The sequence below is a fragment of the Trichoderma reesei genome (assembly GCF_000167675.1).
Source record: "Trichoderma reesei QM6a unplaced genomic scaffold TRIREscaffold_9, whole genome shotgun sequence".
Lineage (NCBI taxonomy): Eukaryota > Fungi > Ascomycota > Sordariomycetes > Hypocreales > Hypocreaceae > Trichoderma > Trichoderma reesei.
Genome location: NW_006711156.1, coordinates 1,051,794 through 1,079,312, shown reverse-complemented (window position 1 = coordinate 1,079,312; position 27,519 = coordinate 1,051,794). Strand labels below are relative to the sequence as shown.

Here is a 27,519-nt window from a genome sequence, read left to right as displayed (position 1 = left end):
GGAGGACGTGCGCTTTCTGCCAACAGCGCCGCCAAGCCTGATAGCGTTACAGAAGAGAGGCTGAATGGGGACAAGCAAACGCGCTGAATGACAAAGAGCATATGTACTGAGAATAGGCTGTTTAATAGGGTCAAAGACAACGATAGTATGTTCCTGCTAGGTAGGATTCATTATCTGGCATCAAGACATCCCGTCTGAATCCCACATCATACAGTAAGGTATGTATGTACTTGTTTGTACATACAAAGATTGATTCAAGCCCACTTACACCGCATCCCGGCCTGTGGCTCAACGTGGCGGGGAAGGGACCTCTGCAGGGCAGCGCTAGACCAGATGGAGAAGCAAAAACAAAGAAATTCTCCTTGAAAGTGCTAGCCCCGGGTGAAGCTTCCCGTGGCCCAGCCAATCTCAACCTGTTATTATCTGTTCTGGACAAACTTGAAGCTGTCGCCAATTCAATTCGTCGAACCGCAACCAACCACCACGTTGCGCGATCGCGGGACTTTGTCGATTCCTCCGAACTGCTGCACGACGCCATGCGGTAGCCATTCCGCATCCTGCAGACACAATGGCAGAGTCCTACCCAACACTGACGCAATGCGCGCTGGTGGCCGCCGCGTTCAAGGTCCTCCTCTTCCCGGCCTAGTAAGTTACGTGCTTCCACGATCACTGCGCTCTGTTCCTGGACAGTGATGTGGGCAAGGGGAAAGCTTGTGGCTAATTGATTGACGCCCGTTCGCAGCAAATCGACCGATTTTGAAGTCCATCGCAACTGGCTGGCCATCACCAACAGCCTCCCCTTGTCCCAGTGGTACCACGACAAGACGTCAGAATGGACGCTCGACTATCCGCCCTTCTTCGCCTACTTCGAGTGGCTGCTCGCCCACGTCGCTCGCCTCGTTGACCCGGCCATGGTGCGCGTGTACAATCTGGGCTACGATAGCTGGGAGACGGTCTACTTCCAGAGGTTCTCCGTCATCATCACCGAGCTGCTCCTCGTCTACGCTCTGCAGATGTTTGTCGATTCGTCGCCCCTGCAGTCCAAGAGGGCCGCCCAAGTCGCCGCGCTGTCCGTGTTCCTGTCGCCCGGGTTGCTCATAATCGACCACATCCACTTTCAATACAACGGCTTCATGTACGGCATTCTTGTGGCGTCGCTGGTCCTGGCCCGCTACAAGTCCACGCTTCTGCAGAGCGGCCTCGTCTTTGGCGCGCTGCTGTGCTTCAAGCACATCTACCTCTATCTGGCGCCGGCCTACTTTGTCTTCCTTCTGAGGGCGTACTGCCTGTCGGCGAGATCGGTTTTCCGCATCAAGCTTCTCAACTGCGTCAAGCTCGGACTCGGGCTTGGCGGTATCTTTGCCGCTGCCTTTGCGCCCTTTGCCTTGATGGGGCAGATCCCCCAGCTGCTCAGCCGGCTATTTCCCTTCTCCCGCGGGCTGTGTCATGCCTACTGGGCTCCAAACGTCTGGGCGCTCTATTCGCTGGCGGATCGCGTCTTGATACATTGTGAGTGCGCAAGTTGTTGCAGCAGAGATTCTACCTCGAAAGACGTAAGACACGCTGACCTTTTTGTAGTTGCACCAAAGCTAGGTCTGCCCCTCAAGACCGAGGCCCTCAACAGCGTCACTCGTGGCTTGGTTGGCGATACGGCCTTTGCGGTGCTGCCGGAGGTTACACCCCGTGTATGCTTCGCCTTGACGCTACTCTTCCAAATCCTCCCCCTTATCAAGCTTTTTCGGCGCCCGACTTGGGATAACTTCATAGGCGCCGTGACGCTGTGCGGGTATGCATCGTTCCTCTTTGGCTGGCACGTCCACGAAAAGGCCATTCTGCTTGTCATCATCCCCTTCAGCCTCATCGCCTTACGGGATCGCCGGCATCTTGGCGCATTCCGACCCCTCATCGTCGCGGGCTATATATCACTATTCCCGCTGCTTTTCACCCCCGCCGAGTTCCCCATCAAGACGATCTATACCGTCTTCTGGCTGGTGCTGTTCCTCATATCGCTTGATCGCATGGCGCCGGCGTCCAACCAGCCACGTGTCTTCCTCTTGGATCGGTTCAGCACGCTCTACATTGCAGTGAGCATTCCCCTCATTGCATACACGTCCCTGTTCCACCAAGTGATATTTGGGAAGCGGCTCGAGTTTCTGCCGTTAATGTTTACAAGCTCTTACACCGCGATCGGCGTGGTCGGAAGCTGGGTGGGATATATGGTTGTGTATTATACGTGCTAGGCCGGCAGAGTTGGGGGGGACCGCAACAAGCAGAGAAGAAGAGAGGGCAGTTGAAAGGAAAAGGGAACCGAAGGAGAGTCGCGAAACAAAAGTGATACCCTGTTAGAGAGGACATAGAACCCGCCAAAGGCCAAATTCCCGTCCCTATTCTTGATCCTTTCGTCGTCTGCGCTCCAAACAAGTCTGTGATTCCGCGCCGCCTGAAGTTCGGCATCGAGGAGTGCTTAGTCATTGTGTAGGGTCGGGGAGTGGGGCGCTCCACGTGAGGCGAGGCTGACGATTCCCGTTCTGTGCTGAGCGAGTGGAGCCAGGGTTGATGCTGTGCCGGGGGATGTGGCGGCATCGACAGGGGGGAAACAGAATGGCGACCAAAGCCAAAAAAGAGAAAAAAAAAAAAAAAACCGACACGGTTCAAAGGGGAAGGGCGGGGAAGGGGGAGGGGAGGGGGGCGCGCATTGAGGAGTACGGCTTCAGCGCAGGAGTTTGCCATGTCTTGCGGGAAACCAGCCGCTCAATTGGCATGGGGAAAAGGCTCACTTGGGCCTCTTATTCTTCCTTTTTCTGCTCGGGGGATGCGGATTGCTGGAGGCGGAATGACGTCAGGGCTAGTGCGGATGGTTGCCGGATCTGGAAATCAGGGACAATGAGCGTGCGAACGACGAAGAGCCGGCAGCGTGATGAACGCAGGGTAGCAGTTCTATATATGTATGGAGTAGAAAGCACAAATACTGATATATATAGGGGTGTGGGTGTCTTGTATGATATACAGTAAAGCATGGTGAAGTCGTTTTTGATGATGGGGCATACCGCTGCCTGAATTTCCCATGAACCGTCTAGATGCTTCTTATAGCGAGAGCAAGGTGTGCAGAGTTTCTTGACCTACCACAGAGCTCATCTTCTCTCTGTCATCGTCTCTTTCTCCTCTCCGAGAAGCCTATATGAAAGAGGGATAGTAGATGTCGCTCACAGCCAACTGATCCGTGTTGCTGCAGGTACATGCACATAGACCAGCAAATGCTTAATGAATAACACACATTTCAAGGACGTATCAAAATCTCCAATGATCAAGGATCAAATTGAGCCCAAATAGTCCTGTGTTGCGATATTGCGGAGGGTAGTTGTGCGCATGGAAGAGAGAGGGATGGTGGGTAGGTAGAATAGGAGGAAGCTTTTTCGCACACGGCTGATAACATTTGTTTGTCTTGTCTCAGTGTAAGCCTTGGTCCTCACTACTGGTATTGGAAAGAAAAGGATGAGGGCAGCAGATTGGGGTAGGTTTCATGACTTGGAGATGGGGAGGACAGACGGAGAGGAAGAGGGACGGACGGTGGAAGAGAGTGAAATGAGGTGGACGGGAGAGGAGCTGGACCGGGGGCTGCGTGCGTGTGTCTCGGGTGTGGCAGGGAACAAAGGGACTGCTGGGCGCGGGGGTACTGGGAGAGTACATTCAACGGCGGTGGAGCTTTGCTTGTAAGGGGCCGCTATGAAGGTAAGCGGGAGTCGCGATGCTGGCACACCTAAGAGGTACCTTAGTAGTAGGTGCATGAGCGCAGAGGCAGGCGTGTGTTTCTTTGCTTCGTTCGACGGTGGGTTATAGCAATATATGTTATAGAGAGATTATTGTTCGTCCCTGATCTTTATGGTAGTTTGAGCAGTTCTAGAAGCGGATGGTGTCAAACGGGTTGGGTCCGATATTGCGGGCCAAGTCCAAAGCACCACTTCATGTGCTCACAGCTTCCCGTCCAGTTCAAGCTGTATTGTTCTGCTGGGTATGCTGAATCGCCCAATGACAGACATCCAAGGCGCTTAAGGATGCGGATTTGGTTGGAACGCTTCTTTTATCATCAGATCATCTGGCCAATTCTCTTCTTTGTTCTCAACTCCCATCATCCAACCAGTGCCGGACCCTGTTTGTTGCATAAACCCCCCGACCCAAGCCCCGGCGTCCTTCTGTACCCGCAAGGTACCTCCCATGCCGCCCTCCTCTGTCGGCGCTTCCACGGTACCGGCCGAGTACAACGTCCCCCCAGGCGCCCCCAAGCAGCCCGTACTTGATTGGTACCTCGCCCGCTAGAAGCTGGCGCTGTTGACGGTCTCCACGGCGGGACGCCTTTCCCCCAAACAGCGAATCTGCTAAGTACTCGCTAGGTTCCGTGGCAGCTCTCCTTCTCCCGCGCAATTCTTTTTTTTTTTCCCTCCCCTTCCACGCCTCCGTTGCACGTTCGCTCGCCCTCAGTCGCGTCTCGTCGAGTCTCTCCGCAGCTTCAACCACCGCCTCCGGATCCAGGAAATGCCCGCCAGGCGCCCCTGCGAGCTGCCCGGACCGCGTCTGCTGTAAATCCTTTGAGCCCTGCAGCCCGCGCAGCCTCGTGTAAGTGCGGCAATCAGCATCGCACCCTGTTCGAGACCGCCGGCCCCGAAATCTGCCAGCATCCACCACCTCCTCCTCACCAGCCACCGCCAACTTTTTCCGGCCTTCTTCCTCTTGCAACATTTTCAATCCTCTCAGCCTTGCACGCTTCTTGGACAGCCGCACCGCCGCGCTGGCCACACGCAGATGCACTATCCCCGAACCGCGATCCTCGAACCTCGAATCTCGAATCTCGAATCTCGAATCTCGAATCTTCCGCCTCCCGATCTCGGCCTCTCTTTGCCTCGCCCGCGCCTCGTCACTTGCGCCTAGCCCGAATGCCTGTGCTGCCGAAGCCATCGACTCGATAAACGCGCCAAGCTTTCGAATTGCTCCCTCTGCTCTCTGCTCCTCCCAAATTCGCGTCGGCGGCGGATTCTTGATATCTTTTCCCCCTTCCTCTTGTTCTCTCGAACTACCGGCTTCTCCTCACCCATCCGAGTATCTGCTTTGAATAGCCATCCTGACACGCAACGCGACTCGCAGAAATGGTATGCTGCTATCGCTTGGCCGCCCAAGTCTCTTCCTAGCTGACTTATACGCCCTACTCCAAACAGGTTCTCTTTAAGCGAAAACCGGTGCAGTTTCTGCCCCCGGCCGAGGTTGAGGATGATGACACTGAGGTATGCCGAGCCATATCTGAATCACTGACGCGTGGCATTTGCTTTTGGCAACAAACTTAGGGGGCGGGAAGGTCGAGAGCTGGTGCTGACTTGATGGTTGTCGTTGTTATAGGTCTGGCACATTCCTCAGACTGGCGAGATATTTGCTTCGTACGAAGACTACTTGAACCGGTAAGTTGCCTCATTTGCTTCCCTCTCCGTAATTAGCCTGTTGTGCGCCACACTGCTGACAGCTTTCTTCACCTGCAGCATGGATTTCTACAAGCAGGTAACAAAGCTCGAACCCTCCTACCTCCCTTCCTCCCTCTGTCGCTGTTATGCCGCGCATGACTGGCGATGCATTGAAGCAAGCACTTACTGAACTCGGCTTTCGTCTACAGCGTCGGTTCAATGACGAAATCACAGGCCATTCAGGTCTCACTTTCTTCGAGGCCTACACCAGCGAGGTTGGTTATGCTCTGCTCCAGCATTTGTTCGAACATGACTGGCTCACATTCATTGTCCACAGCGTGCTGGTGGTCAAGAGGTAGAGGCTGCCTTCCCCGAGGCGCTCAAGGGTCCCATCCTGCGCAAAGTCCAGTTCCAAACGATTTCACGTCTCGATAATCTCGTCGACATGGTGTTTGATGAGTTCAAAGCCGACTTTTATCCCGGGGAGGATGTCTTTGTCACGCTGGACGAGTTCAATAACGAGAGACGGGCTTGTCTCGTGCGAGAGAAGACGACCTTTGGTGCTAGGATCTTGCCAGATGGCTCGAGTTCTCTTCCGACCAGCCGTTATCTAGTAGTCCTCGGCGGCGGCTCCGGCCAGGAGCAGATTGTCACCGGCGACAACCTAAGCCGTGAGCGAGGCGCCTTCACCAAGTCTATGCTTCGGTCCTTTCTGAAAAGAACGATCCATCGAGAGGCCTGGAACGGGGCCCCGTGGCTCGTCAAGGATGATTACGCCAAGCAATATCACATTGATACCAGGATTCCCCCGCACCTTCGACACGATACTAAGATTCAAGAGCGCAAGCAGCTTCTGGCCCAGAAGCGTGAGCGTAGCTTGATTCAAGACGCCAATGGACACAGCCCGGCTGCGCAGACTGGACCAGTACGACTGCCCGAACTCAAACCCGCTCCCAAGAGCCACAAGGGAAAGCCGACCCCCGGCAGCGCGGCCAAGGGCCTCAAGTGGCCCACAGACATGGCGCCCGACGGCATCAATGGCGCCGGCTTCACGAGATACGACGACGAACGAGCTGCTCTACCACGTGAGCCGACTCCTCCGCCTCCTCCGCCTCCGCCGAAATATCCCATCGAGGACTTGCAACTGGAGCCGCGGGAGGGTAACGTGCGACCCAAGCTCAAGTTCATGTGCAAGAACCCTCCCGTTCATCAGGAAATCGACGACGATGTCCACCGTCAAATCGACATGGAGACCGTCGGGCCTCTGCTGGAGACGTGGGATACGCTCAATGTTTACTGCGAAATCTTCAAGCTCGATTCCTTCACCTTTGACGACTATATCGAAGCCATGCTGGTTGCTTCAAGCAGTAACCCGGTGCAGCTTTTCGACGAGATCCATTGCGCGGTGTTGAAGATTCTGGTCGATTCTGAGGCTGACGGAGGCAAGGTACGCATTACGTTGCCAGAGGTAGAAGAAGACGACAGCGACAACGACGACGACGACGATGAAGAGCAGGGTGAGGGCAGTCGACAGCAGAGCGCCGAGGTTGATGATATCCCCGTCGCGAGGGCTACGCGCAGCAGTTTGGCAAAGCTCGAAGCGGAGAGGCTGGCCGCTGAAGCGGCAGCAGCCGAGGAGGAAAGTCTTCGTGCGGAGCTGGAGACAAAGAATCGCGCCGAAGAACTCATGAAAGAGTTTGACTGGATCGAGCACCTGCGGCAGCGGAACTTCCAGAAGGGGGGCTGGCAGAGGATTTTGGTTGGCCTACTGCATCAGCTCTCCAAAAAGGAGCGCCTCCAGCGCGCATGCGAGGAGCTGCTGCAGCAGCTGGTGCCTGCGGAGATGGTGCCCTCCCCGGAGAATGTGCAGCAGCAATACGACAAACTGGACATCAACTACCGTGTCAAGGCGCTGCAGATCATCTGCATGCTGACGATGGAGACAAAAGCCGTCAGGGGCTATATGGAGGACTGCAGCGAAACCATGACCAAGTACCGCAAAGACAAGATTGAGTGGCAGCGACAGCGGAAACAAGCGTAAGTTGACAAAGACAATTGTCTCCATTTTCTTCTTCAATCTTTTACCCCTACTCGTCGCCCCAGGGATCATGTCGCTGACTTTCTTTCTCCTGTTAGTATTGAGGAGCTCCGACAACTGAACGAACAACGCAAGTTGTTGATGCCGGAGAACGAACCGGTGGTGGAGGCCAACGGTACTCCTGCCAAGGAGGAAATCGACGTCAAAATGGTCGACGCCGACGAATCAATCGTGAGCAGAGATGAAGAAGGCGAGGACAGTCAAGATGAGAATTCTAGAAAAAAACGTCGAAGCCGCGTCTTGACGGACAAGAAGAAAAAGCACGAGGAAGAGGAGAAGCTCAAGAAGGCTAAAGAAAAAGCGCTGGAAAAGTCCAAGCCACAACAGTCGAAACAGTACATCAAGCTCCTCAAGGACATCCAGAAGAAGGAGGAGGTGATCAAGAAGTGCGAGGAAGAAGTTGCCATAATCGACAATGATCTTCGGGAGGCTGACTGTCCGAGAACCCGTGTCCTTGGAAAAGACAGGTTCTGGAACCGTTACTACTGGTTTGAGAGGAATGGCATGCCGTATGCCGGACTGCCCGACAGTTCCACGGCGCACGCCGCATATGCAAATGGCTGCATCTGGGTCCAGGGCCCCGACGACCTGGAGCGAGAAGGATACATTGATCTTCCGGCTGACCTTCAGGCCGAGTACAAGGCCAAGTTCAACATGACTGTCCCCGAGCGCAAGGCGATGGAAGAGGGCGAAACCAGCGTCTTCAACGCGAGACAATGGGGCTACATTTCGGACCCGGATGACCTGGATCGACTCATTAGATGGCTGGATCCTCGAGGTTTTAACGAGCTCAAGCTACGAAAGGAGCTTGTGGCCTACCGTGACCGGATAGCCAAGCATATGGAGAATCGGAAGAAGTATCTCTCAAGCAGCGATGCTGAGGGCGACGAAGGCGACAAAAAGGAGGAGCCGAAACGAGTCAGCTCAAGGATCCGGGAGAAGACGCCCGAGCCCCCGAGCTATCGCTGTCAGCAATGGGAGAACACAATGGCTTTGGAAGACCTGGGCCACCTACACGGCGACCCGCCACCGCCACCACGGTCGAAGAAACAAGCAAAGAAGCGGGAGGCGGTGGTCGAGGCCGCACCGAGACCTGCGACGAAGGCGCGACGCAAGTGATGGAAGGAGATGAAGATCTTTTGCATTGTGACGTTGAGGCTCACTTGGTCTTTTTCCCTTTTCTGGTGTCGAGGATCCATAGCAACGCTCGCCTACGCCAGCTTTCGAAAGGGCTTGAAGATCCTCTCGAGACTTGTGAGCAGCAAGTCGCAAGCAGCTCTGAACCCACTTCCATTACGGCGTACGGTTGTGGAGCATGACGCATCGTAACGATTGATCAGACGGGCCGGTGTTAGATTTAGACTGGAGTTGGGAGGCCAACGCATGGAAAGGGGGTATTCTTGTTCTCTGCATTTTGTGTATTACAAGTCGATTTCTCTCTCATTTCTTTCGCCTGGTGGTAGGTTGCGGCTCGGGAGAAGTGACTGTCTATATATAAGTCGCTGCAAGGGCTGGTGTTGGTTACTCGGAAACGGTCGGTTGGTCTTTTGGGGGCTGCATGGCATGGACGGAGCTTTTTCTTCTCTCTTTTACAGCGATCAGGGCTGCGTTTTATCTTCGCCCTCTTTAGAAAATGCTGCTGGACGAGGTTGGGGAAGCACAAGCGAGGTATGAGGTTGCTTGCTGTAGACGCTAGATTCGGGGCTTGATTGCCCGGATTCGCAATGGTGTGAGGTTGTAAATAAGGCAGAGAGAGATGCATAGAAACCACTCCAAGAGCATGTTTGGCATAGCTAGTGTAGAACTAAGAGTGTATTTGTGAGTAAGACCTATGGACTCCCCCTTCTTTCCTCCGTGACGTCTACATTCATTTCGATATTTACCAGGGGTATTCATTATCCATTTAACTGCTTGAAATGAAACATTTATAAGCGCAAAGGTGGAAAAAGAAGCAGATGAGAAGGAAGAGGGGAAAAAGAAAAGATAAGCAAGATATCAATTACATCTTGGCTGGGGCCGCCTCGCTCGCGCTCCCCTCGAGCTTCCTGATGGTCTCGGTGCTCTTCTTGTAGCCGTCCTCGCTCTCGAGCAGGTCAATGTACTCGCGCACGCGGGGAAACTCGGCCTTCCAGGAGCCGCCGCGCCACTCGCCCATGGAGTCGAGGCTGCCGCGGGCCTCGAAGAGCGGGAAGCTGAGGATGATGTCGGCGGGCGTCAGGTGGTCGCAGCAGAGGTAGCGGCCGCCCGAGGTGCGCAGCTGCTGATCGAGGAAGCCGATGTGGCGGTGGACGTTGGGGAAGATGTAGCTGGCCATGATGCGGTTGGCGACGGCGGAGGTGATGGGGCGGATGAAGAAGGGGACTGGCGGCTGCTTGAGTCCTGTTGAATTCGACGACGGTTAGCATACCATACAAAGGGCTCTCTCTTTTTGTCTCTCTCTCTCTCTCTCTCTCTCACTGTTCCCCTCTTATGGGCAACGAAGTGAGAGGATAGATATATATATCAAAGACGCACTTCCAATGACCAGGCTGAGGACCAGGTACGGCATCAAGCTGCCCTCGCTGTAGTGCAAAAAGTACTGGTTGCGCAGCCAGGCCTCGGTCTCGCCGCCAAACTTGCCCTCCATGCCGGGCTTCCACTTCTGCGGCACCAGGCGGCGGCCCTCGGGGAAGTGCTCGCAGAGGTACTGCGCCATGTGGCCACTCTCGGCGAGGACAATGGGCTGCTGCTGCTGCTGCTGCTGCTGCTCTTGCTGGCCATCGCTGGCAGTGGTGGTGGTGGTGGTGGTGGAGGGAGGCGGCTTGATGACGATGACGGGGGATTTGCCGAGGGGGTGGACTTGTTCGAGCTCCGGGGGCGCGAGGCCCTGCTCGGTGCGGTGGTAGAGCTTGATGTCAAACTTGACTTTGAGCTCTTCGAGGAGCCAGAGCATGCTCTGGGAGCGGGAGCGGTTGAGCCTGGTTGGGAGGAGCAGTGCTGAGTTAGAACGAGCTTCGCTAGCTGAAAGGCCGGGATAGATAGTGTAGGGAACTGAAAAGCATTCGTTGCGTCACTGATGGTTGTTGTTGCTGTTGATATTGACGTACCAGTGCAGGGTCACTTGGGGTTGCTGCTCTTCAGAAGCCATGGTGCCGAATTTACAATGACGTCTTGCTCGTGTGGTGAGTTGCAAGCCTCGCTGATGAAGCGGCGCGGTCACTCTTTTTATACACAGAGGTCTAACAAGCGACGTCATACTCACGAAAGGGAGAGGCGCTGACACTTTTGAGGCGCAGAATCCTGCCAACTGCAAAACGTCATGAGGAGATGCCTCGGCAGACTTGCAATGGGAAATTCCAAATAAACATTCGGATCTCTCATGCAACCCGGGCTTCGGGGCAGTGGTGGTAGTTCAGGTACCGTATGGTCAAGGTAAGGTAAGGTATAAGGTAGGTAGTATCATCAGGGCCAGGTCCCGGAGCTGCTTAGTGCCGGCCCAGGTTGTCATTTTCGGCAAATGGCACGTCCAGGTTTCTCCGTGCCTCGGGACGGACGGACTCGGACGTGCCGTGCCCCAATTGTCAGCATCTCGGAGTGAGTGGAATGTCTTGTCGGTGCTGTTGGGCGCATCTGCTTCTAGTTTCGACTGGCAACTGTGGTTTGTTTCAGGAAAACCGGATATAGGTACAGAGGACCCTCAGCCGATAATGTGCCCATACCTTGAAGTACTATCTCATAACGTACCTACCTATGCATCCCGGCTTATTACCTACGTTACTGGTCAATGCTGCACGAGGCCACCTGAGGTGATCAAGTAGGTACCTAGGTACTTACCTACCAATCGCGACACAGCATGCGCCACATCAACCGCCGGGATAACGCCGTATAATTGGCTGCTCACCGCTCAAGCCACACCCCATCGAAGCCATTGCGCCACAACACTCAGTCTCCAACCTTTCAGCGACAATTCTGCATCGCCGCTCTCAAACTTGCCCATCAACCTCCTCAGCCAAGAGCCCTCTGAGCCATTGAGCTCTGCGCCATGCACGCACCAAGGACCATCTGCTCAAGATGTGCCTCGCAGATTCGCGCAGTCCAGGCTCGCTCCCTCGGCGGTGCGGCGCTGTTTGCGTCACTGAGTGATGCAAATACACCTGCCAATGCGTCTCCAACTGCCACGCCAAACATAACCCCGGACACTCACCCGAGGGCCTCGGATGCGGCAAAGCGACAGCCTCACAGCAATACCTGGGCATCTTCCAAGCATGAAAAGGGTCCTCGAAGGGGCATCTACCGGCCGTCCAGCTTCTCGAGGAACAAGCCGCTACGGTCCTCGGAAGACTCCGCCATCGCCCTCTTCAACGATGTCGTCAGTCCGCAAGCCAAGGCAGCCTCATCGCAGTCGCTCTCTCCCCTCGGCGAATTCGAGATTGCGGCAAAGATCAAGGATCTATCTGCCAGAGCGGTCAATGTCGTCAAAAAGCTCCAAATCTTTCGCCAGGATATCTGGCCGCACCTCGAGCAGTTTCACAGCGGGATGCCCAAGCATCTACACTTGATCTCGACTCAATTCCTCGAGAAGTCGTGCGACGAGATCATCGAGCATGGAATCACTGGCTACGGCATTGAGATGTCCCGGCTTTACAGTGGTTTGGGAAAACCTGATCTCGACTTTCGGAACAAGCTCGTCCTCAACGTTTGCCACGCACTCCTATTTGAAAAGCGAGACTCGGCAGATCGCACCGCCCTTATGGATGAACTCATCGGCCTGTGGAAGCACATTTCACAGCTTCACCGCCCCAGCCAACAGAATGCACCGCTCAAGTTTTCCTTTCCCTTGGCACGAGATGTTCGGCAAGACATTGCCGAGAGCAAAGCGACAAACCCTCCCCTTGACTCCACGACTAGGGCTTTTGCTGCTCTCTTCCTGCAATTTGAGCCAGTCGACGCTCGCTACATCATACCAGGACTCTTGACTACCATTGCTGTTCTCTCAGATCCACGATTCATCAGAACCAACACGTACACCAGCATGGCACCGTTATTGAAGCTGGTGGTCGTGGCCCTCGGCGGCAACAGAGACGCTGTCACCGAGACCTATATCTCAAAGATGTTTGACGGCCATGCTCGGTTCCCTGCGGCAAAAGCCTCCAACATCAAATCCTATGTGCTGCAGCAGTGGCCACAAGCCATTGAGATGCTACACAAGGAAAACCCTCCCTGGCGTTCAGGCTCCGAGCTCGTGGCTCTGCACAGTCAGCTTCGATCGGCATACATGGCCCGCGATCTTGCCTCCATGTCCTCCATCTGGCTTGAGTTCAAGAGGTTGTTGGAAAACAAGCCGCATCTTGCTAATCAGCTGCGCAGAAATGCCGAGTTCTTGGACTTTTGGGTCTTCGTTTGGTGCGCCTGCCGCCGCCACAGGCATCTGCAGGAGACATTCGACTTCATGCAGCAGTTGCAGATACACCCGACTCTAAAGACGTACACGGGCATGATGCACGGCTGGAAGTTGTGCAAGGAGACGGACCGTATCGAAGCCCTCTGGCAGAAGTTGGCGGGCTCTGGTCAGAAGCTCGACTCCCACATCTGGACGGAGCGCATCTCCAGCTTGATCGAGGCTGGCAAGCCCCAAGCCGGAATCGAGGCGCTCGCAGAGATGCTCGCCCTGTGGAAGCAGGCAGTGCAGAGGAACGCCCCGCACACGGCCGTGCAGCCCACCATCGAGTCGGTCAACGCCGCCTTCAAGGGCCTCATCGCCGTCGACCGCAAGGCCGCCTTTGAAGTACTCAAGTGGGCGAGTCGCGAGCAGATTGAGCCCAACGTGCGGACGTACAACGTGCTGATCCGCCAGAGCTTCCGGGACGATTCTCCCGACGATGTGCAGACGCTGCTCAAGGTCATGTCCCAGAACGGCATCGACCCGGACTCGGCCACGTTCACCATCATCCTGGAAGAGGTCATTGGCAGGATGGGCGCGGCCTCGGCAGCCGACCAGGTCGAAGCCGTCCACTCCGTCTTCCAGGACATCCAGCGCGCCGGGCTGCGGCCCAACCAGGAGACGTACGGCAAGATGCTCTACGCCGTGTCGTCGCTGGCCAACGGCACCGACGAGGCCATAGCGGCCGTCTTCTCCCACATGCGCGACGACGGCTTCAAGGTGACCCCCCACATGGTCACCATCCTGATCGAGCGGGCTGTGAGCCGCGATCCTCCCGACATGAAGGCCATTGACACCCTGCTTGCCGAGCACGGCTTCTCCCGCGTCAGCGACGGAGACCAAACGCTCTGGGAGCGCGTCATGAGCGCCAACGCCGTCACGGGCAACACGGACCGCGCAATGGCCATCTTCCACGACTTGCAGAAGGCCGGGCGGCCCGTGACTTCGCTGGCGTGCCTGGCGGATCTGCTGCGGGCGCTGCTGGCGGGCGACAAGCGCGAGGAGGCGCGGCATGTCGTTGACGTGGTGCTGGACTACAAGGCAGGCGACGGCGACTGGGACGGTGACTCCAAGGATGAGCGGTACTGGAGGCACCGCTTCTGGTTCCTGGCCGACGAGAGGGGGCTGCTCGAGGGGAGGGAGCTGCCGGACGTTTTGCGTGCAAGCCTGCGAGGATAGTTGCCTGAACTTGGATATACAATGGTTTCGTAGTTTTGCAGCTCGTCGACGTTAGATTTGGAGCTCGTCGACGTTAGAAAGCCATGCCAATAAGAAGCGATAATCGCATACACACATACATATCCCGTCACCGTTTGAATACTGATTGCTTCCATGGATCTGTTCATATCATGGCTGCTTATTATTATCTTCTTCTTGTTGCCCTGATGTTGAACTACGTCGTATCCATGGACTCTCCCCCCGCTTCAGCATCTTTTCCTCCCCTTCCCCCCTCTCCTCCTCCCAGCATGGCCGCCACCTTCTCCAGCCCTTCCACCTCGCCTTTACTCAGTCCTCGCCCTTCGCCCTGCCACTCGCCATCGCGGACCTCGCCCTCGGGGCCAAGCTCCAGCCCCACCACCGTCTCGAGGTATTTCCTCGTCGACGACTCAACGTACTCTGCGCGTTCTCGTCTCCATCTCTCTGCCGCTGGTAGCGAAGACTGTGCTCCTGCACCATCCGCTGCAGCCGCCGCCCCCGCCGTAGAGGAAGAAGGAGAAGAGTCATCGCCGCCGGGTACGGCAAGTTCGGGCAACAGCTGCCTCAGCGATCCGGACAGCGCGCGCAGCGCCTGCAGCTGCGAAAGCGCAAACTCGGTCGTCGTAGTGATGGGCTGCTCGCCGCCGCTCTCTTCAAGCCCGCCCTTATCGCGCAAGAAGGTGAACGGGCTGAGCGTTGACGCCGCGCCATTTGAGGCCGAGGAGGGCACTGCTGCTGCTGCTGCTGCTTCGTGCCCTTCTTCTCCTTCTTCCGTCTTTGTGGTGGCTGCGTGTTCGGAGGGGGAGGCGATGCCGAGGAGGGATCGCAGGTTTCGCAGGAGGGCTTCGTTGCGGGCGTGTTCGGCTTCTAGGACGGCGTTGAGTTTCTGGCTCGCTTGGAGCCGTCTGCGGAGGGCGGTGATGGATTCGGGGGACGGCCTGTCGTCGGCCTGCTGCTGGGGGTGGCCGGGAGCGCCGTCGCCGTCGTCGGGGAATTCGAGGCCGCGGTAGTGCGAGAGGCGCATGTACGGCTGGTCTTGCGGCCGGACGGTGATGATGTTCTGCATGACGTAGAGCTCAAAGATGTCAAAGTTCTTGTCGATGGAGGCGTTGAGCAGCGTCTCGAGCTGGTGTGTGCCGTTTTCGATTTCGAGCTTGGCGGCCTCTTCGGGGGTCTGTGTTTGTGTCTGTGTCTGGTCTGACTGCTGCTGTTTGGGTTTCTTGAAGCCGAGTTTGTGAGGGGGGATGGAGAGGAGGAGTCGTTCGACGGAGTCGAGGGCGCGGTCGGCGAGGACGTTGACGGTGTTGATGATGTCGTCGAGGAGGGACTGGAGACGTCTTTAGCACAGAATTACCAGAGGAGGCAAAGGAGGCAAGACAGCGGATGATGTCAAGAGAGAGCAACTCACGACGGGGGGGTAGCTAAAGTGCTCCGTCAAGAGCTCATAGTCGGAATTGCTAGAAGCCATGGCGAGGCTTCTGAGTTCTGGCGCTGAGCTAGTGGAGGTGGACGGTAACACCTCTTGTGACGAGGCTGATGGAGCAAGTTGGCGATTGACACCTCTTTGGCCGCCAATTGGCGACGAGGCTGCGACGCGACAAGGCGCGCTCTGATCGAGGTTCTTGTTTTTTTTTTTTTATTCTTCCCCTCTGCTTGAGGCCCGTCGCAGCTGATGTGGACTATACTCTTATATGTCGGAAAGGGCACATCGATCAGTGAAGCGTAGTCACAGCGCAGGAATTGCAATAAAATTCGTGTTGATGAACCGCTCGATTAATCAATGAATCGTGAATGAATGCACAAACAAAGCATCGCCATCCTTCCTAGATCGCAAGTGGGGCCCCCGTCATCAGATGCCAGTGACATGGGACCGGACTTAATAGGCCTTAGGTTAGTAAGGTACCTCAGTAAAGCTTCCACCTCGGCGGTACGTACCTTGACACCTGCCAGTGGTTCCCACTCCATTGCGCTTTCCTCAGCTCTTCTTATCAATCCCATCTCCAGGCGGTGGCATCGCCGATCTTGTCCGGATCCATCCCACAGCTACCGACCGGCACTACATTCTGTATATTAAACATATCTAGACTTCTACATCCTTCACTTTCTCCTTCTCATTCTCTATTCTTCTACATCTTCTAGCCTCATCAGATCCTTGCCGCCCGTCATGTCCAAGTACGCCGAAATGGCCAAGGGCAAATTGTCCTCGGCCGGCGAAAAGGCCTCGGACTTCAAAGGCAGAGCAAAGGGCAAGGTGGTACGTCTCGAGTCGCATCACCTCGCAATCAACATCTAGCCCTACGCACGCATTGGCATCACACAAGATGCAGCGACACATCTCGCAGCACCAGCTAACCTGTCAAGTAGACAAAACACATCCCCGGACGAGGCAACAAGGACGAATCCGGCCCCTCCCATGTCGCCCCCCCGTTGAGCTCCCTCCGCGATCCCAACTCCTTTGCTCCTCCGCCTAAACGCACCGGCTCAGGCCTCGCTCCTCCGCCACCTCCATCCACAGCCAAACGATCCGTCATCATGGCACCGTCCAAGTATCAAGATCCCCACGCTCCAAAGGTTGAGCCGCCGCCGAGATTTGCCGACGAATCGCAGCTGCAGGCCTACGAAAGCGAGCACGAAGCCCAGCCAGCATCGTCGTCCAGGTCCTATCGGGTGGACACGACGGGATTGTCTACGCAGCATCTCCCGCCACCGCCAATACGGAGAGACAGAGACGCTGCGGGCAGCCGAAGTCCGCCCTCGTACGATTCCGTTGTCGGCGCAAGTCCCAGCGACGCCAAGGCACCGAGGCTCCCCCCGAGACTGCCTCCGCGATCTGGTTCCGGAACGCCGGATCGAACGGCCAGCCCGCTGTCGACGCTCGGCGTCAGCTCCAACAACCTGAACCAGGGCGCCGTCCAGAGGCTCGGCGCTGCCGGCATTTCCGTGCCCGCCTTTGGCATCGGGTCGTCGTCCCCCAGCCACGCCGGCGCTGCGGATGAGGCTGCCCCTCCGAAGCCGCCCCGGCCCAACGCTACGCCGCCGTCCCAGCTCAACGAGCTGCAGAATCGCTTCGCCAGGCTGGGAACTTCGGCCGCCGTGCCCAGCGAGCCTGCTGCTGCTGCTGCTGCTACCGCCGCCGCCGCCGCTGCCACTCCGCCTGCTACCACATGGGCGCAGAAGCAAGCTGCCATCAAGGCAGCAGCTCCACCGTCGCCTTCCGGGTCGCCGGGTCTGGCAGGGAAGAAGAAGCCTCCGCCTCCTCCGCCAAAGAAGAAGCCCACTCTGTCGGGTAGTCCTGCTGCTGCTGCTCCGGGCGAGGGGCCTGCGCCACCACCCATTCCCCTGTCGACACGTCCGTCGTTTTGATCATAGCTGCCTCCAGTCCAACAAAAAGGGGAAAATCCAGGATTGTACTTGTAGCAAGTGAAGCAATTGTCATCTCATTTCATCTTTGATGTGCGTTTTCACGTTTCGTATATAGCACGACAAATCTGCACGTCTCTCATCTGGAGTTGGGGAAGAATAGCATGGAAAGGATAGTCCGTTGTCAACTTGCTTGTAACGCAATGGCGTCATGGCGTTTCACTTTGCATAGAGGAGAAAACTTGAGAAAGCGGCTTGTCATGAATCAGATTGTTTTTTTATTATTTCGTTGTCCCTTCGTGTTAAATCATCTCCCGCTTGTGTCTCCAGCTATGAGGCGTTTTAGGTATATATGTCATGCGCCGAGTGAAACGCAAAAGATTGGACTCGTAACTTTGTCTCTTTTTTCCTCTCCCCCAACCTGCTCTGACCCGCATCTTTGTTTGAATTGAAAGAAGACGGGCACTTAGACCTTCATCTCGGTAAGACCGTGCTTCCAGACAATGACGTAGGGGGTGACACCATCCTCGCGGTAGTTGAGGAGGACAATCCTGGAAACGAAACGAGTCAGTTTATTGGACACACAAATCGTTGACACAAAGGGTTGTCGTTTTCTTTCACTTACATTCCATCGGGGTTCATGGACTCGCCAGTGTAGAACTCAAAGTCCTTGAAGTTGGGCAGCAGCTTCTCCTTGACGTAGGTCTGGGCACCCTTCTCGAAGGCAGTGATGGTCTCGGGGGAAGCACCCTTCTCCTGGAGGGCGGCCTTGACAGCCTTCATGTAGCCTGGAGAGAACGCAGCAGTGTCAGCAGATGATGCGTCTATACACACACAAACTAGATGGGCACCCAGGGGGTGTGTGTGAGAGAGAATAGACAAGACTAACCCTTGAGGTAGGACAGGTAGCCCTTCTTGTCGAAGCTGGTGGACTGGAGACGGAAAGAGTGGACGATGTTGTTGACCTTGACCTCGGTATCCTCAACACCCTCCTCGGCCTCCTCGGCGGAAGCATTGGCACCGGTGTCTGTAATTGTGCAAGTTAGTTGACGGTGTTGTGGAAGTCAAGACGAGTCGTGGAGATGTAGGGATTGTTCCGCTTTCGCTTCCGCCTTTGTCTTTTATGCCTTTGCGCAGCTTCTCTCTTGTTGTCTGGATTGCATTTCTCTGTCTTGTTGATTTTTCTCATCCATATGCGCATAAAGAACAGAAGCAGAGGGCGAGAAAGCGCCATAGACAAAGACGAAGCTCTAGCGAAACGAGATTGTGTCTTGTGGCTTGGGTTCTGGGGATTTGGCTGTACGCACCGACGTGGACGGCGCCCTCGGTAATCATGGCGCAGTCGGCCTCGTAGACGATGCCGTCGACCTCCTTGAGGTCATACGAGTCCGAGATGATCTCGTCGTCGGTGATGATGTCCTGTTGACATTTGCGGGGTTAGAGACATGGTTCTTGATTTTTTTTTTTTTTCTTTCCTCCCAATGGCGGGGTAAAGAGAGACACAGCAAGCAAACTGTAAGAGAAGACAAAAGAGGAGGGGATAGTGAAAACGAACCTTGTAAATAATCATGGTTGCGGCTGTGAATGTACACGAAGAAAGAAAAAAAAGAAGAACTCGGTATAAGCAGAGAGGAATGGAAGATGGGAAGAAGGACAGAAGAGTGGATGGAGGGGGGATTTGTATGGAGGAAGAGAAAAAGAGGATGGAAGCGGTTTGGCGATGGGGGAGCGGATTAAAGTGGGCGGCAAGAGGTGTGATTGGCTGGTTGTCGGTTTTTTTTTCCCTTTGCCTCTTTTTTTTCTTTTTTTCTTTCCTTTTTTTTTTTTTTTCCCTTCTTTTCTTGGTTCTCGATCGATGTCTTTTTCTCTTCCTCGATTGGTTCATTGCCCAAGTGGGGCTTCGAGCTTGTTTTGTCCAAGCAGAGCAGCTGATGCCCACACGGGTGTCCCGCAAAAGGCAGGAAGCATCGAACTTCATATGCACTTCGTACCTTATGGACCTACTACCTACTCTATGATGTCGCCAGTGTCTTCAATCTCATAATGTTGGTATCAAGTCAATACAAGATGGCTCAAGTTATTAGCGTCAGAAGACGGAGGAGTCGCGGAGGGCGCAATCACGGAACAACAGTTCAACTCCTACACTGTAAATCAGAATCAGATTGCGAAACTTGTCAATTCTCTCTACCTAACGATTACCATCCATCTGTCCATCCATTCCTCAAGGCAATTATCAAGCGTCCACGAAAAGACAAAGGGAACAATTAAGGCGAAAATAAAACACGGGCAAACTCTGCAGCGCGCGCCGTTGCCATCAAGGAAACCGAAACCACAAATCCCTCCAATATCCCAGACCGAACCTGGAACCCGAAAGAGGCCGGAAAAGAAACCACCAGGCCGCATAAAGTACTCCTACACGCACCCCATCTCAATCAAACGATGCCCTCTCCATTACTCTCCATCCAGGAGTGCACCACGCATCGACCGCCACGGCACGCGCTCACCGTTCTTTTATTTCTTGCTCTTCTTCGCTTCCCGCTTCGCTCTCCTCTCCTCTTCACTGTCTTCCACTTCGTCGTCGCTCTCTTCTTCCTTTGCCACTCTCGGCTTCCGCTTTCTCTTCTTCCTCTCCTTGTCACCCTCTTTCTCTCGCTCACTCTCTCGCTTAATATCTCCAGAATCTTTCTTTTTCTTCTTGTTCTTCTTCTTCTTCTTCCTCTGCCGCTCCTCCCGCGCCTCTCCGTCTGAGTCAATCACAATGACGACTTTCTCAGCCACAGACTCCCCCACAGCTGATTTGACCACAGCACCTGCAGCTGTCTTCTGAGTGCCCGACATCTGGGCCTGCAGCATTTTGATGATCTGATCGTGTTGGTCAATTCGACGATCCATCTCCTCCCTTTTCGCCAAGTCACTCGTATAGAGGTTGGCTTTTAGAGATCGGAGATTGGTGAGGAGTTGCTCTCGAGCTCTGGTGTCCGAAATGCTTGCAATGCCGGTTTCCAGGTCATGAAAGACGTCGAGGGTGGACGGTGCGCTTCCTGCAGTCTGTGAAATGGCTTCAGGCTCAGGCTCAGCCTCCGCCTCTTCTTCTTCCTCTGCCTCTGCCTCTTCCTCCGGTTCCGGCTCAGACTGGGGTTCCGGCTCGGGCTCAGACTCAGGATCTGTCTCTACCCATTCAAAGACATCAACGTCATCAACGGCCTGCTCAAGCCAGCCGACGACTGCGTGTTTGCGTGATGCCTCCGCCCAGATACGCAGTGTCTGCTTTGCAAAGTACGGCAGCACCCTGACGTTCTTGTCGGTAAGTACCTCCATAATGTCCGTTTGAATGTTGCCGTTCCAGCCCTCGCGTTTAAGTCGGTTGACGAGAGGCCGCACGTGCACCATGACTTCCGCTCGGGTGACTCGCTTGGTGATCTCCCTCGGTGAAGCTGATCTTGGCTGCACTGAAACCGGTGTGGGAACAAGGGGAGAGGGAAACATGGGTACTGGCACAGGTGTGGGCGGAGGAGGAGGAGAGCGCACACGTCTTGCCGCAGGCGTCACTGCCGCAGGCGTTGCTGCTAGTCGAAACGGCAGTGGGGTGACAAACAGGCTCGGTGACGAACGCGCTCGAACGGAAGACGATATCACCGGTGAGTCTGGTGACAGAATGAAAGCCGACCTTGCTTTGAATGGACGGCGCGATGGCGTTGCAACGGGCCGCGGAGTTGAGGTCCGCACTGGAAGAGAAGCAGGTACAGCCGCTGGTGATGTCTCTTGGGGAGACTGCACAGCTGATTGTCGAGAATCGTTTGAGCGAGGAGCGGCCGAACTGTTTCCCCGTCGACGGTTGACAACAGCCATGGAGTATGGAGGTGTGCTGTCTGGTTGGGCTGCCTGTTCAATCTCGCTGTTTGGCCGTGGCTGGTGGTCGACATCCAGGGAGGTGTTCCATGGTTGATTCAAGGTGAGGGCGTCCTCATCAGAGTTCTCTCTGAAGAAGTGGATGGCGGTAACAGCCTTTCGGTTGCAGTCAAACTTTCTCAAAAACTCGACCTTCTGGTCAGTCGGTGTGAGCTTGCCATACAGGATGACCTGCCGCATCGCAATGACCACCACGAGTATTGGCGCCGGGGGGCAATGCAGCAGGTTGGTTCTCTCAGTGAGAATCTGAGATCTATACATGGACCATGCCATCTGGAAATAGCCGCTCCATTCAAGCCAGTTGCTGGCGTTGAGGGCTTCTGTGTCCCAGCATAGTTTTGTGCAAGCCTTGAAGCATTGCGGATACAGGTCTGGGTCTGCTCCAACAAAGCGAAAGATGCCGCGGATGAGCGAGTCGTAGAAGTCTACCTCTATCTGAGGCGTTATGTCGTTGCTGCGAAGAGTGCGAAGACGCTTGCGAAGGATGTTGATCACATAGTACCCAACCTTTCTGTGCAGCGGCTTGACGACGGGAAGAAGTTGAGGCTCTGGAGCTGCCTCCATTATGAGCAGAAAGAGCCGTCAGACTTGCTCTGAAGAATGGGAGAATTAGTTATGCCAAGGAGGATTGACGTGTTCACGAACAGACTTACATGGTGGAAGAGAGGAGGACGAGGAGGAGGATGAAGAGGATGAGGAGGAGGAGGAGAGGGGGGATCTCGGGTGATGCAAAAGAGGTGAAGAAGAAGAAGAGAATTTTCGGAAACGAAAAGTTTCAAGGGAAGGAACGAAATTCTGCTGTCTTGAAGGCGGTAGGGAAGCTGGCAGCTGTTGGCTGCATTTCGCGACTGTCTGCCAGCTGTCGGTGAGATTCTGCCAGCAGCACGAACCACTGCACGCTCTTTTTCTTCTTTCTTTCAGTGATTTGGCCATGCTGCACCAACAAGAACGCGGCAAAGACAACGAGATCCCTTGCACCAAACTGGATATTCTGGCAGACCAAGTTTCAATATATCTGTGGGATTGCTTCTGGTGTCGCTGTATGCTGCTTGTTGCAACTACCTAGCCATCTGTGCTGCCATGATTGCTGCTTCTTCTGGTCATATCATATGAGTTGATTCTGTCTTTGCTTTCTATTATACCGTCGTCTCTGGTCTCGCTGTGAAGTGAGATTATTCTGTTGCTCATCTTGTCAGAGTTTGTATGGAAGTCAAACGGTATCAGAGATCAGTCGCAACAAACAAAGCCCAAGGACAGTCATGGAAGTAGCTCAATTGATACTTCGAATTTTCTACACTATATTACTGTTACAACCAGATTCCTTGCGCAGACGTCTTGCTGGAATGACGATACGGTACTAAGACTCTACGTCGGGGGGTTTTGTGTGAGTCTCTCGCGAAGTGCCCAGTACACCATCGTACCCCGAGAAATATATACTGCAAATGTATATCTACGTCACCACAAGGTCGACTCCATCACAGCCTTCCGAGCAATTACCTAAGCAGCTCGCCATGTTGGTTTTCTGCACATACGTTACTCGTAGAACGCTACATCACCATAAAAATCATCCAGCAGATCCGTACAATGTAAGGTAAGGTAGGTACTTAGTCAAGCAGTAGGTAGGTACAGATGTAGTCTCCCAACTCGTGTTAAGTGGTCTGATCCAACACGCGACAATACACGCCCAAGCCAATTTTTGGCTCCAGGGGAAATTCTTCGCGCTAGACTCTTTGGGTTGGCTCCCATGGGAATTATCCGAGCCCGAGACTCCGTCCGCGATAGACATTTGTATGTCGCTCGCACCTATTCCACTAACAATTCGCCACTGGTCTCCGGCTCTGTTTTTTCTTTTCCCCCCACCGCCCTCGAAGCTCATCTCAATGAGAGGTCGTGAGCTTCCCAAGGCTTAATCCTCTGCTTGTGCCATCGTCATCTTACGCTCCTTTTCCTCTTTTTATTCTGCTCCATATCCGCGCCTTTAATAACGGGAACCGCGTCCTCCGTCTTTCCTTTTTCTTACAGTACTCGAAAGGCACCTTATTATTGTCTCTTCCCGCCGTTCACGCTTCTCTCGCCTCTCTTAATTGTTGTCGTCGATTGCCCAGTCGCGATCCGCCGTCATCCCACCCAAGCGATTTGCCCCCCCCCTGTCCGAATTATTCAATTTATGATACGCGCCATCCGAACAACGCCGAGATTAGTTTGCCGTTTGCTCCGACAGCTCCGCCTGCTCTCAACTCAATAATACTTGCTTCTCTCAGCTACAACCTTCTTCTTCTCATCTGCATGGTCGACAAGTCAACGACCATCGTCACCAGCCGCAGCCATGGAAAACCTCTCCGCCGAGGCTTCCAGCATGGCGAACCACAGCCTCTACGACTCGTCGCTCCCGCCCCTGCCGACCTACACGCTCGAGCCGAAGCCCGACCTGCTGCCCTTCATCTCTGACCTCTGGCTGTCACTGGTCCTGCCCGTCGTCGTCTACTGGGTCGCTTCGCTCTTCTTCCACGCCATTGACACGCTCGACCTCTTTCCCCAGTACCGCCTCCATACCCCGGAAGAGATCACCAAGCGTAACCATGCCACTCGATACGAAGTCGCGCGCGATGTCATTATCCAGCAAATCATCCAGGTCATCACCGGATATGCGCTGGCGATAACCGAGCCCCAGGAGATGATTGGCAAGACGGACTACGACATTGCCGTCTGGGCCACCCGCATCCGCCTTGCCCAGCGCGCCTTGCCTGGCCTGCTTGGCCTGGTCGGGCTCAACGCCACCGCCATCTCCAAGAGCATGTCGTCGTCCCATCCTCTGCTCGCCGGCGTCCTGGCCGGTGGCTACTATCCCGTCACCTCTACCGACTCGGCCGCCGCCGCTGCTCCGACCTTTACTGCGTGGGAATTGACCCTTGCAAAGGCCATATACTACGTCTTCATCCCCGCTGTGCAATACTTTGTTGCCGTCTTCATCCTCGATACCTGGCAGTACTTTCTTCACCGACTGATGCACGTCAACCGCTGGCTGTACAGTAAGTTTTACCAAAATGAAACTCCGTTTGCGGAAAAAAAGAACAATCTGTTGACCATGTTCTTCCTGCAGCAACTTTCCACTCTCGACACCATCGTCTCTACGTCCCTTACGCCTACGGTGCCCTTTACAACCACCCGCTGGAGGGCTTCCTCCTCGATACCCTTGGCGCCGGCATCGGATTCAAGGTCACGGGCATGACTCTGCTACAGGGCACATGCTTCTTCGCCTTCTCGACGATCAAGACCATTGACGACCACTGCGGATATGCCTTCCCCTGGGATCCTCTCCAGCTCATCACGAGCAACAATGCCGCGTACCACGACATTCACCACCAGAACTGGGGGATCAAGGCCAACTTCTCACAGCCCTTCTTCACCTTCTGGGATCAGCTGTTGGGTACAAAGTACAACGGAAACCGCACCAACCGTCTGGGCCAACAGAAGCAAGCCGAAAAGGCTCAGTGAACGGGCTCTAAGATGACCATCGGTTAATCTTGGTCAAGGCGTGCGCGGATACTCTGCAGAAACGCACAATCTCACACTCTCTCCTTATTATCTCTCACATACACTGTCCTCCCACCCTCACACATAAACACGAAAACACTCTTCCGTGGGAGGATCGATAATTACATTCTCCATCGCAATTATGATGGATAAACACGACGAAACGCATATTGGATGACGGCAGCAGAATCGGCACTGCCAAACTCGATACTCTAATAACCTAATGGACTACATCTCACCTCATAGGCCCGCTGAGGGTAAAAGAAGGAAAGGGCTACTCTAAATCTGTACATAATGATAATATTCTCTTCAGGGGTGTTTGCATGGTTTTCTTGAATGATTCTGGAATGGCATAGGAGATGCTCGGGAAGAAAGAGGCGGTTCATGCTGCAATTCACTGGGAATACATTACCTATCTTGGCGCAAACTTGGTCCAGGTCACCGCTGCTGTCTATACTACCTGCAATCCAACTGACGTATAACACTGTAGGTGTGATGGACTGCATGACAGGATACAGTTCACTTTTGATGACCGGTGTTGCAGGAATATGAGGACCTTGGAACATGCCGAGGAAGATCATCCTATCTTATCAGAATTCGTTTCGGCACCTTGGCTCTAGATACCTACCCTGAATTTAGTCAGTCTAAATCAGGTAATAATCTATTTGTGTTTCGACTCCAAGAAAGACACAAAGACGCTTCTCGCAAGATGATTTCATCCGCAATAGGGCCTGACTTCATTAGCTGGACATTTTTCCTGATCAAAGTCGTATTCCAAGGAACCCCCAGTTGCAAGATTGACTCTTGATTAGCATCACCAAATAACTGACATCTCTATACGACTAACACCCGCAATCTGTTACAGAGCAAGGAACATTTCCAGCTTTAGATAGTACTGCTGGGCCTTACTTAACTCGTCCCAAAGTCCTTGAGACTCCCTATCGCAAAAAGTTTTTTTTTGGATCAATCCACCATTGGCCTATTTTGTTCCAGATGTCGACTACGCTGCCGCATGCACAACATCGTCTCCAGAGTGCGCCAACCTCGAACTTGAGGGCGACCCACCCAGAGCTCTTTGGCTGCGGATTCCCAAGAAGCATGGACAGGGGAGCCCATCTATAAGGTTCAAGGTCGTGCGGGCGCAGAGGCTGGTAAAAGCATCCTGGCGCCCGTTGGCTCTTTCAACCAGGTTATCCCTCTCTCGACTTGGCTAGGTACGTATAAAGACTTGCAATTGCAGTCCATAAGAGAGGTGCTAAGATGTTGGCTCATCCCACCTTGTCAGTACAACAGCCCGAGATTGGAACATGGGGACGCGGAATGTTTTTTTAATGTATTATCAGACGCTGGCTCCCCTCTTTTGCCTCTTATTACTAGTTTTCTCTTGCCGGCAGGCTAGCACGAGGATCTGGACCTCCTGATGCGAGTAGCCGTTGGACCACAGCGCTACTATCAAGGATTGTACAGGGCAGTCATGTGGGCGTCATCGTAGGTGGAAACGGTTGCACCACGTATTACGACGAGAGTTCTACGGACAAGCTGTCCATGGTCGTCGGCCCATACAACTCGGTACAACAAGCATACCGATCAGCGTTTCTCCGCGCAAATACGGAGTCAAGGGTGCATGGAAGAAGCACGAAGCTACGTCACACCAAATCTCGCGTTGTGTTTGGTCCTGTAGTTGGGACGGCGGCGGATTTCAGATACGTGGATGGGCTGGTCTCCAGTAGTTCCGCTTCCACTCCGTCTGACGATGCTCTAGCCTAAGCGCATCGGCACATTAGCGTATTTGTACTTATTGACTGCTCTTGTGGTTCCGCTGCTCATCAGCTTCAGCGTTCACAATGACAGTGGAAAGCCAATTATTCTTGGAAGTCATAGGTATGAGGATGCATATTGTACTCTGTGGTCAAATGTCCACGTGGACAGGACACAAGGCAGCTCAAAGCCCGATCCTCGATGTCTGCGTAGATACCGAAAGTCGAGCTGGAAACAGGGGTCTCGGACCCCACGGAGAGGCGCGTCCTCGTTGTACAGGCTTGACTTACTCGGCGGGTTAACTAATGGCCCAGCCACAAGGCCCCCGCCTCTCCCTACTAGAGAGGCGGGGACCTAACCTATATCTTTTATTAATGCATATCCTTCTTTTTTAACTTTATAACACTATAACTTAATTAGATTACACTTAATTACTTTTAAATTTTTATAAAATCTTAATTAACTTCTTTATTTTAATATATTTAAATTTAAAAAAAATAGCTTAATATATATAGCTATAGTAGCGCAGTCTTATATTAATAATAAAACGCTAACTTATTAAATATATATAAATTTACATCCTGCATATCCCTTAATAATTTATAAAACTATATTATAATTTTATATTAATAAAAATCTTATTAAGAAATATATATAATTCCTGCAGGCTAGCCTAGCCTTACTTAAAAGCAGGACTAGTAGTATACCTATAGCTTTAACTAAAAAAGAGGAAAAAGCTATTATAATATATACCTAAAAGGTAAAAGGCAGCTCTTTTACCTTTATAAAGGCTTATTTTA

The 27,519-nt window shown here is 54.0% G+C and overlaps 9 protein-coding genes across 9 annotated transcripts; 5 read left to right on the top strand and 4 right to left on the bottom strand.

Moving 5' to 3' along the window:
• Positions 1 to 455: 455 nt before the first annotated feature.
• Positions 456 to 2,240, top strand: TRIREDRAFT_121920 (glycosyltransferase family 57; the record flags this gene model as incomplete). Its single annotated transcript, XM_006965472.1, has 3 exons — positions 456 to 645; positions 743 to 1,509; positions 1,579 to 2,240. The coding sequence occupies exons 1-3, from the start codon at positions 569 to 571 to the stop codon at positions 2,238 to 2,240; spliced, it is 1,506 nt and encodes a 501-aa protein (XP_006965534.1). The 5' UTR covers positions 456 to 568.
• Positions 2,241 to 5,204: 2,964 nt separating this feature from the next.
• TRIREDRAFT_61508 (uncharacterized protein) lies at positions 5,205 to 8,661 on the top strand (the record flags this gene model as incomplete). Its single annotated transcript, XM_006965471.1, has 6 exons — positions 5,205 to 5,273; positions 5,386 to 5,444; positions 5,523 to 5,541; positions 5,654 to 5,719; positions 5,782 to 7,481; positions 7,581 to 8,661. Coding segments are annotated over 6 exons (2,994 nt in total), but the record flags the coding sequence as incomplete, so codon positions are not given.
• Positions 8,662 to 9,541: 880 nt separating this feature from the next.
• On the bottom strand, positions 9,542 to 10,669 carry TRIREDRAFT_107554 (glutathione transferase; the record flags this gene model as incomplete). The annotated part of the gene is made up of 4 exons (XM_006965343.2): positions 9,542 to 9,921; positions 10,057 to 10,294; positions 10,352 to 10,499; positions 10,629 to 10,669. The coding sequence occupies 4 exons, from the start codon at positions 10,667 to 10,669 to the stop codon at positions 9,542 to 9,544; spliced, it is 807 nt and encodes a 268-aa protein (XP_006965405.1).
• Positions 10,670 to 11,563: 894 nt separating this feature from the next.
• Positions 11,564 to 14,140, top strand: TRIREDRAFT_78095 (uncharacterized protein; the record flags this gene model as incomplete). Its single annotated transcript, XM_006965470.1, has 1 exon — positions 11,564 to 14,140. The coding sequence occupies one exon, from the start codon at positions 11,564 to 11,566 to the stop codon at positions 14,138 to 14,140; it is 2,577 nt and encodes an 858-aa protein (XP_006965532.1).
• Positions 14,141 to 14,354: 214 nt separating this feature from the next.
• On the bottom strand, positions 14,355 to 15,626 carry TRIREDRAFT_107552 (uncharacterized protein; the record flags this gene model as incomplete). The annotated part of the gene is made up of 3 exons (XM_006965342.1): positions 14,355 to 14,600; positions 14,700 to 15,485; positions 15,567 to 15,626. 3 exons carry the CDS (start codon positions 15,624 to 15,626, stop codon positions 14,355 to 14,357), a joined length of 1,092 nt encoding a protein of 363 aa, XP_006965404.1.
• Positions 15,627 to 16,322: 696 nt separating this feature from the next.
• On the top strand, positions 16,323 to 17,521 carry TRIREDRAFT_107551 (uncharacterized protein; the record flags this gene model as incomplete). The annotated part of the gene is made up of 2 exons (XM_006965469.1): positions 16,323 to 16,412; positions 16,523 to 17,521. 2 exons carry the CDS (start codon positions 16,323 to 16,325, stop codon positions 17,519 to 17,521), a joined length of 1,089 nt encoding a protein of 362 aa, XP_006965531.1.
• Positions 17,522 to 17,775: 254 nt separating this feature from the next.
• Positions 17,776 to 19,138, bottom strand: TRIREDRAFT_121915 (Hypothetical protein). The gene is made up of 5 exons (XM_006965341.1): positions 19,074 to 19,138; positions 18,826 to 18,937; positions 18,408 to 18,545; positions 18,144 to 18,306; positions 17,776 to 18,069 (listed from the first exon to the last, which is right to left on the bottom strand). The coding sequence occupies exons 1-5, from the start codon at positions 19,086 to 19,088 to the stop codon at positions 17,985 to 17,987; spliced, it is 513 nt and encodes a 170-aa protein (XP_006965403.1). The 5' UTR covers positions 19,089 to 19,138; the 3' UTR covers positions 17,776 to 17,984.
• An 891-nt stretch (positions 19,139 to 20,029) lies between these two features.
• Positions 20,030 to 21,991, bottom strand: TRIREDRAFT_107547 (uncharacterized protein; the record flags this gene model as incomplete). The annotated part of the gene is made up of 1 exon (XM_006965340.1): positions 20,030 to 21,991. The coding sequence occupies one exon, from the start codon at positions 21,989 to 21,991 to the stop codon at positions 20,030 to 20,032; it is 1,962 nt and encodes a 653-aa protein (XP_006965402.1).
• A 1,792-nt stretch (positions 21,992 to 23,783) lies between these two features.
• TRIREDRAFT_61750 (uncharacterized protein) lies at positions 23,784 to 24,922 on the top strand (the record flags this gene model as incomplete). Its single annotated transcript, XM_006965468.1, has 2 exons — positions 23,784 to 24,456; positions 24,528 to 24,922. The coding sequence occupies 2 exons, from the start codon at positions 23,784 to 23,786 to the stop codon at positions 24,920 to 24,922; spliced, it is 1,068 nt and encodes a 355-aa protein (XP_006965530.1).
• Between the last annotated feature and the right edge of the window lie 2,597 nt (positions 24,923 to 27,519).